This window comes from Calypte anna, chromosome 20, assembly GCF_003957555.1.
Source record: "Calypte anna isolate BGI_N300 chromosome 20, bCalAnn1_v1.p, whole genome shotgun sequence".
Lineage (NCBI taxonomy): Eukaryota > Metazoa > Chordata > Aves > Apodiformes > Trochilidae > Calypte > Calypte anna.
This window is the reverse complement of record NC_044265.1, coordinates 2,095,783-2,104,113: the sequence shown is the minus strand read 5'-3', so window position 1 is coordinate 2,104,113 and position 8,331 is coordinate 2,095,783. Positions and strand designations below refer to the sequence as shown.

Genomic DNA, 8,331 nt, shown 5'->3' with positions numbered 1-8,331 from the left:
GTCTGGTCCTGTGTGCACATCAATGTCTGCTGGGCTGGGGTTGGATTTCTGGCACAGTTCTTCAGGAATCTTTCTTCCTGAGATGCCTTTTGCCCTTCCTGACTCCATGGAGGTTCCCTGGGAGCTCCTCTGGAGCTGGTTACAAACTGCAGGTCAACAATTCCTGCGGGGTTTGGTGCTGGTGGTCCTGGGGGGCTCTGGGGGAGCCACAGCTGGAACATCTTGTTGGACCTCTGGGGCAGGGACAGCAAAACTGAGGTCCCACTGGGCAAGTCTGTGATGTGTTTCTGTTGGGGAGTGACAGGAAGGGGGGAAAAACCTCAGGTGAGACCATGGCCTTGCATTACCCTGAGCTGTGGTGTTCCCATCCTGCTGATCATCCCCCCAGAGATACAACTGAGCTCAGCTCGGCAGTGCCATTTGGCCCCTCAGGGCTCTGGGTTCATCTCCAGAAGTGCCCCAAAATGATCCTCCTCCTCTGAGGGTCATCTCCCTCAGTCCTCACCTTCCTTCCCACTGGGAATTTACTTCCTTTCCTGGCTGTAAACACAATTCTGTGAGTGGCAGCAAGTCCCACGGTGTATGGGTTTTATGCAGTAATAATCTCCTTTTTCCTGCAGCAGGGGAGGTTTGTTTTGAGCTGCTCCCTGCATACTGGGGGTTAAGCCATTTAGAAGCATGCTAGGAAGTTGGGTAAATCCCAAATTTGACACTGCTTTCTGCAGCCCAGCTTCACACCCTATTGCTGACTGATGAGAGAGATCAGAATTCAAACCAATGAGCCCCCATCCCCCCCAAGGGCGGAGCCTTTCCCGCTCCCTGCTGGCAGGGGCCGGAGCCACCGTCTCCGTTACTCCGTAACGCGCGGGGTCTGGCCCCTTCCCCCGTTCAGCTGAGGGTTCCGGGGGTGCTCGCACTGCAGCCCTGACACCGGGGCAGCCACCGAGGGGTCCCCGGGAGCGGCCGGGCCGGGACCCCCCCAGCCCGACGCGGTTACCATAGCAACGCTCCGGCGGGACGAGTGCTTCCGGGTCACGAGCAGCCACGCCCGCGGTCGGCGCATGCGCGCGGTGCCGTGACGGAGCGGAGAGCGGCGGAGCGAGATGGTGGGTGCGGGTTCGGGTTCGGGTCTCGGTTCGGGTTCGAGTGTGGGTGCAGCTTCTGGTTCGGGTTCGGCCGCAGCAGCCTGAGGGTCCCTGAGCAGCCCTGCGGGACCCTGCGCCGCCTCCCGCCCGGCCCTCGGGGGGTTCCGGCGAGGGGAACCGCCCGTATGGGCGGAACCGGGGCCTCCCCAGGCGGAGCGGCTGCCCCGCCCGGCGGGTGTCCGGCCCGGCCCCGGTCCCGCCTCGGGGAGAAGCCAGGCCCGGTGCCAGGTACCTCTGTGGTCTCGGTCCGGTCCAGCTTCACGCCCCGAGGCGGGCCTGGAGCCGGTCCCTCGGGTACCGCGGGTGTTGGGCCGGAGGTTCGGGCATCCCGGGCTCCACACGCAGCGGCGCCGGGCACGGGCTCGGCCCAGCCGGTTCTGTCTGCTCCGGGCCCGACACTCTTGCGGGGCAGCGCGTGGGCAGAATGAACCGAACCGAACCGGGCTGCGGGGGGGGGTTTGCGGTGCTGACGGCGGCAGCGGGAAGGACTCGAAGGGCACCGGGACCGGGACCGGATTTGTTGTGTTGTGCTGCGGGCTGAGGTGTTGGGGCCTCCCCATGGGATCCCGGGACGTGGAAAAAACTCTGGAGAGAGAAAATCCGATCGGAGGCGGAAAAGAGAAGGTGCAGAAAGAGAGGGGCTGGGGCAGAGAGAGAAAGGCAGCAGCGGTTCGGTTCTGATCCGGCACATGCGGGGTGCAGGAGGGGCTGCGTGTGCCCCTTTGCTGCAGGGCAGCAGCTCCCGGGGTCACTGAGCCCGGAACCCACTGAGGTTCTGTTTGGTTTGGGAGCTGAATGTGACCGGGTCCCCTCAGTGATGCTGTGAATGGTCTGGGGAGGTGAAGTGCACACTGAGTGTGTGTGTCTGTGTCTGTGTCTGTGTGTCTGTGTGTGTATGTATGTGAGAGGGGTGTGAGAGGGGTGTCTGTGTGTGTGTGTGTGTGTGTGTGTGTGTGTGAGAGGGGGGTGTGAGAGGGGGGTGTGTGTGTGTGTGTGTGTGTGTGTGTGTGTGTGTGTGTGTGTGAGAGAGGGGGGTGTGAGAGGGGTGTGTGTGTGTGTCTGTGTGTGTGTGTGAGAGAGGTGTCTGTGTGTGTGTGTGTGTGTGTGTGTGAGAGAGAGGTGTGTGTGTCTCTGTGTGTGTGTGGTGTGTCTGTGTGTGTGAGAGGGGTGTGAGAGGTGTGTGTGTGTGAGAGAGGTGTGTGTGTATGTGTGTGTGAGAGAGAGGGGTGTGAGAGGTGTGTCTGTGTGTCGTGTGTGTGTGAGAGAGAGGTGTCTGTGTGTGTGTGTGTGTGTGTGTCAGGCAGAAGGAACAGGAGGAGGGAGCCCTTCCATGCCCAACCCCCTCCTGGTGAGATGGATCATCAGATGGTTGGGAGAAGAAATTACAGGTTGAAAGAAGAAATGAGGTGGTTGTTAAAAGAAATTAAAAGTTGATGTCGTTCTCTGTGGGTGCTTATTTGCACCCAGGTTGGTTTCCTGAGGTCCACTGAGGGAAAGCAACAAATCAGGACTGCAAGTCAGGAGTTACTTCAGCCTTACAGCATGGCACTGTGCACCTTTCTGCAGCTGCACACCCTGTAGTTTGTTCTCTGTTTCAGCTCCCTTGTTTTCTACTTGAAAATAGTCCCACACCCAGAAATAACCAACAGCTTTGCTGAAAAGCCTGAATTTTTCTGTGCTGGATACAACAGAACTCTGCTTTGTGAGGACAACCTCAGGAGGTGCCATCCCTTACCAGCAGCAGTGCTGTCCCTCCAAAGCACTCACCCTGCAGAGGTGTACTGGTAACCTGCTCCCAGTACTGGTAACCAGCAGGGTGTACTGGTAACCTGCTCCCTGTACTGGTAAACAACAGGGTGTACTGGTAACCAGCAGTGTGTACCGGTAACCAGCAGTGTGTACCAGTAACCAGCAGGGTGTGCTGGTAACCAGCAGGGTGTGCTGGGTGCAGGGGCAGTGGGGTGGGGGCAGTTCCAGTGCCCAGGGGTCCCTCTGCCCAGCTCAGGTGTCTCCTGTCTGCCCTCAGCATTCCTGTGGGATTGTCCTGCAGGATCTGTCTCTGCTTCCTTTCGTGGGAATTAAAAATGCTGTGTGAAGAGCTCAGGGGCTGAGGGTTCCTGACTGGTCAGAGAGCCCAGCAGTACAGCCAGGCTGATGATTTGTAGCAGTGGAAGTTGTGCAGAAGGGTTTGAAAGCTCTTCTGGAGTTGGGGGTGATTTTTACAAAGGGATTGCAGCTTTTCCATTTTCTCCTTCTCTAAAGCTGATCTTGCAAAGCTGTAAATTCTGGTTCTAATAGTGCAGCTGTCCCAGTGTCAATCATAAATAACATTTATTATTTGGTTTTCCCCCCACTTCTCTTATTTGTAATTGCTCTTAGCGTTCACAGGATGAAAGGAAAGGTAGTTTTGCACCAAGTTTTTCTGCTCTTCATCAATTCCATGTATATTTTCACACATGATTTTGGCTTGACACTTAAACTGTAGCAGTCTGACTGAGCAGTCCTGCAGTTCCAAGCCCATGGTGAGGAACTGATGCAGGGAGAGAACAGAGCGTGTGATTCCAGATTTCCACACCCTGATAATCACAAGTGACTGAAGAGCAAAGACAGAGGAAAAGCAACAGTGCAAGTGATGCAGCAAAGGTGACTGCAAAGCACAGGCCCTTTGCTGGATGGAGTGGTGTGGGCAGGACCTGTTTGAACCATCTCTGTGGCTTTCCTTTGGGACAACACTGTTCCAAAGGTTTTTTGGGAGGCACAGAGCTGCTCCCACCTCTGTTGATTTCTGTGTTCCCTGCAGGCTGAGGTGGAGGAAACTCTGAAGAGAATCCAGAGCCAAAAAGGAGTGCAAGGAATCATTGTTGTTAATTCTGAAGGTACTGTGCCAGTCTCTGCTTCCTGAAATAGAACTTAACTTCAGACGTGCATTTTAAGGACCCCACTTGCATTTAGGTTGCAGTCTGTCTTTAGCAAAGGTTTTCCTGTAGCCAAAGGAGATGAGCAGTAGTTAGGCTACAAGAAAAGAATCAGATACCCATTTCTGCTTTTCTGCAAGCTCACTTTATTATTTTAGGAAATAAATCAAGTACAGTAAGTTGCAAAAGCTTGGAAACATTTAAGTTATGCCAGTGCTTGGGACTGTGTTCTTTCAAAGCCTTTCTCAGTATCACTGGGAGCTCTCATGAGATCTGAAATCCTCTGCTGGGATGTCCTGAGTGCTCCTGTCCTGGCAGCCTGGAGCAGCCTCAGGGGACTCCCAACCTTGTTGTCTCTTTTTGGAGTCATTGAAGGGTCCCATGAAGGAGACTTGGTCAGAGCTCTCTAAATACACTGTGAGTATCTTTAAAATTGTGATTATCAATTTAAATTGATTATTTCCTAGAAACAGTCCCTAGAAAAGTTGAGAGCATCTTTATAGGAATATGTTGAAGATCAGATCACTGTGTTCCTGCTCCCTGCTTTTCCACAATGGGTTCCCATGGATTGTGCCCTCCTGGCTGAAGCTGCATTTATTTGACCATACACCTGCAGCAGTTTTTCTGCTGTGCCAGGATGTGGCAGGTTGGCTGCTGCACTGTTCTGACATGGGAGCTGAATTTTGGCTGGGTGCTTGTGGGGAGATGCCTCAGGCAGGTGGCAGAAGGATAAGGGAGGGAAATCTGTGCTCAAGACGTGTGTCTGCCCTCTGGGCTGGGGCACAGGGCTTGGAACAGGAACCTCACAGGGCTGGAGCTGGAGCCTCTGTCAGTAACACCCATCCCAGCCTCACTTGCTTGGGTACCATACAGCTGATGTTTGGGAGCCTTTCTGAAAGCAAAAGCTGTCCTCAGACAGAAAACAAAATTGAAACATTGGTATTTTCCATCCCCAATATTTATTTTTGTTATGATTTACTTGTTTATAAACCTCACAAATAAATGAAAAGTCAGCAGGAAAGTGTTGATGCTGCTGGAGGCAAGAAGTTGTTCCTACACCTCTGCTTCAGGTGTTACCCTTTCCACATCTTATTTCTGGTGATGTTCTTCTCTCAAGCCCTGGGAAGAACCCTCCCAGTCCCTGCTCGGGTGCAGCAGCCCCCAGCTACACCCAGCAATGCCCAAGTTGTGTCCCAAGCCCTTGCTGCCCCTCTGCCCTGCAGGTATTCCCATCAAAAGCACCATGGACAACTCCAGCACCATTCAGTACGCAGGGCTGATGCACAGCTTCATCCTGAAGGCACGGAGCACCGTGCGGGACATAGACCCCCAGAACGACCTCACCTTCCTCAGGATCCGCTCCAAGAAGAACGAGATCATGGTTGCACCAGGTGAGGGGCAGGGGGACAGAACCTCAACTCAGCATCAGCCAGCAGCCTGCCCAGGTGGCATCCTGGCTCGTGTTGGGAATGGTGTGGCCAGCAGGAGCAGGGATGGAATTGTTCCCCTGGGACTCAGCACCTCCAGTCCTGTGTCCAGGTTGGGCCCCTCACTCCAAGGAGGACACTGAGGTGCTGGGGTGGGTCCAGAGGAGAGCAATGAGGCTGTGAAGGGATGAGAGGGAAAGTTCTGAGGAGAGGCTGAGGCAGATGGGGTTGTTTGGAGGAGACTCAGGAGGGACCTTACCACAGAATCCCAGGATGTTTAGGTTGGCAGAGACCTCCAAGCTCACCCAGTCCAACCTCTGACCAACACCATCATCTCACTACTAACCCATGTCCTAAGGACCAGCTCCAAATGCCTTTTAAATGCCTCCAGGGATGGTGACTCCACCACTGTCCTGGGCCATTCCAATGCCTGACAGCCCTCTCAGTGGAGAAATGTTTCCTGACATCAGCCTAACCCTCCCCTGGCACAGCTTCCATCCATTCCCTCTGCTCCTATCCCATCCCTCAGGAGCAGAGGCTTTTTCCCTCCTCCCTCCAACCTCCCCTGATGCAGTAGCACAAAGGCATCAAGTCTCCTCTCACTTCCTCTTCTCCAGACCAGACACCCCCAGCTCCTCACAGGATTTGTGCTCCAGGCCCATCCTGAGCTTTGTTGCCCTTCCCTGGACATCTCCAGCACTTCTGTCCCTCTTATAGTGAGGTGCCCAGACCTGATCTCAGTACTCAAGATGTGGCCTCACCAGAGCTGAGTACAGAGGGAATTATCCCTCTCTACAACTCCCTTCAGGAGTTTGTACTCAGGTGGGGTTGGGCTCTTCTCCCAGGCAATGAGTGACAGCAGGAGAGGACATGGCCTGGAGCTGCCCCAGGGGAGGTTTAGGTTGGATATCAGGAAGCACTTCCTCATGGAGAGGGTGATCAGGGATTGGGATGGACTGCCCAGGGAAGTGGTGGAGTCCCCATGCCTGGAAGTGTTTAGGAAAAGGCTGATGTGGCACTGAGTGCCCTGGTCTGACCGGGTTAGGTCACAGGCTGGAGCTGATGATCTCAGAGGTCTTTCCAGCCTCAGGGATTTTGGGATCAGGGAATCCAGCAGAACTGTTCTCATGAGATTGACACTGTCAGCCTGAGAAAAAATCTGCTGCTTTTATTCATATTGTAGAAGTTGTTCTTTTCCAAGAAGCTGCTCTGCTTTCTTCAGAAGAGAGTTGAAGGCTTTTATCATTGACTGAAGTTTGCTTTTTCATGTGTGAATGTGGGAAATCACTTCCTTCGTTTCATGTTGATCAAAGCAGAAAGTGTTAAGCAGTGTTTGAGGGCAGGCTCTCAGGATTCTTGTTTTTCAGTATCAGACCTCAGGAGCTGCAGAGGAATGGGTCTGAGAGCAGTTTTGGTTCAGCACTGTAGGCAGTGTGATAAGTCAAACCAGTCTAATTTTCCAGTTCAGAGAAAGGTAATAGAGCACATTGTAGCTGTAATAATCTCACACAATACAGCAGCAGCAATGTCCCTCTCAGGAAATGTCCTCAATATTTCAGCAAATTTTGAAGGAGAAGTGATGCAATGAGAAGAGCTGAGTGGTGTGGCAGGAGCTCAGCTTGGATCCTGCACCAGCCCTTGTGGGGTTGTGCAGGGGCAGAGGAGGGATTGCAGGGGCAGCAGAGTGCTCAGCAGGGACTGCTTAGTGCAGACCCTAAAACAGGCTCTGGAGGTTATCTGAGACAGCCTCTGATCTCTGTGTGAAGGGTGAAAAGAGAGGAATAAGCATTGCTCCTGAAAAAATGCAGCAGCCTGCCTGTCAGATAAGGGAAATCATTGTCCTGCATCAGCTTCTCCACCAGAGCCTGTGCCAGTTCCTGGTAGTGCCTGGGCACAAGCTGACTTAAAGTCAGTGGGCTTGGGATCATGCAGTTGTTAAAGCTGAGACTTCTTTTCTCAGTAAAGCTGCTTAAAAAAAAAAAAGTGATCTGTCATGCCAAGCCTGATTTGCTCCTTGAGAAGAAACATCAGAGTTCCCACAGCTTGCCAATCAGATGTAAAGAAAACCCTGACATTTATTGTTGCTCTGAACAAATATCAGCAGTGAAAGAGTAATTTATTTCATTTTCTTCCCTCCAGATAAAGACTACTTCCTGATTGTCATCCAGAACCCAACTGAATGATTCCACTGACTTGGTCTGCTTTTTTCCCTTTGCCCTTTGTTCTTTTAATTTAATGGTAAAGAATAGAGCATTAGTGTTAACTCTGCTGTGCCACTTCAATAATGTCTAGAAAAACGAAAGCAGCTGTTTTGTTGTTTACAAACTGAAAAAAGTGGCTTCCTTTTTTTTTGTATCTCAAGTTGTTTCAAGGAGGAGTGGGAGAATTAGAATCAGGCAGTAAAAAATGCAACTATTTTCAATAGTTAAGAAGATAATATAATAAAATCCTAATAATGGTCTAAAAAAGATTATTCTTTGTATATCTCCATGCTTCTGTCACCACTATTTGAGACACATTTTTACACTGTTACTTTGAATGACTGTAAATATGAAACTTGCCTATCCTCTGCTTCTGTCTTTTTCTGTTGGTTTTACAAGCTACTTTGAAAAAATCTCTCCATATCATTAAAAAGTGTCATCAGTGACTGGTTTTGTCTTAAGTGTGTTTCTTCTGAAGGTTTTAATTATTCTCATGATTGATGGAGTTTTTCTTCAAAACATGGAACCTTCCCAGGACTGTGTTTATTTTTCTGTTGCTTTCTCTAAGCAAGGATTTAGTGCATGTGCAGTGTACTCATAGGTGCCTTGTGTGGTTTTGGCATTTCCCTCCCTCCTTGCCATC

General features: G+C 51.7%; 1 protein-coding gene across 2 annotated transcripts; it reads left to right on the top strand.

Annotated features, from left to right (window-relative positions):
- Positions 1–1,038: 1,038 nt before the first annotated feature.
- Positions 1,039–8,134, top strand: DYNLRB1 (dynein light chain roadblock-type 1). 2 transcript variants are annotated; one of them, XM_030462940.1, is made up of 4 exons: positions 1,039–1,106; positions 3,946–4,021; positions 5,284–5,451; positions 7,627–8,134. In XM_030462940.1, the coding sequence occupies exons 1-4, from the start codon at positions 1,104–1,106 to the stop codon at positions 7,668–7,670; spliced, it is 291 nt and encodes a 96-aa protein (XP_030318800.1). In that variant the 5' UTR covers positions 1,039–1,103; the 3' UTR covers positions 7,671–8,134. The 2 variants fall into 2 exon arrangements, with proteins under 2 accessions (XP_030318800.1, XP_030318801.1); XM_030462941.1 differs by lacking the exon at positions 1,039–1,106 and adding an exon at positions 1,354–1,373.
- The last annotated feature ends 197 nt before the right edge of the window (positions 8,135–8,331 follow it).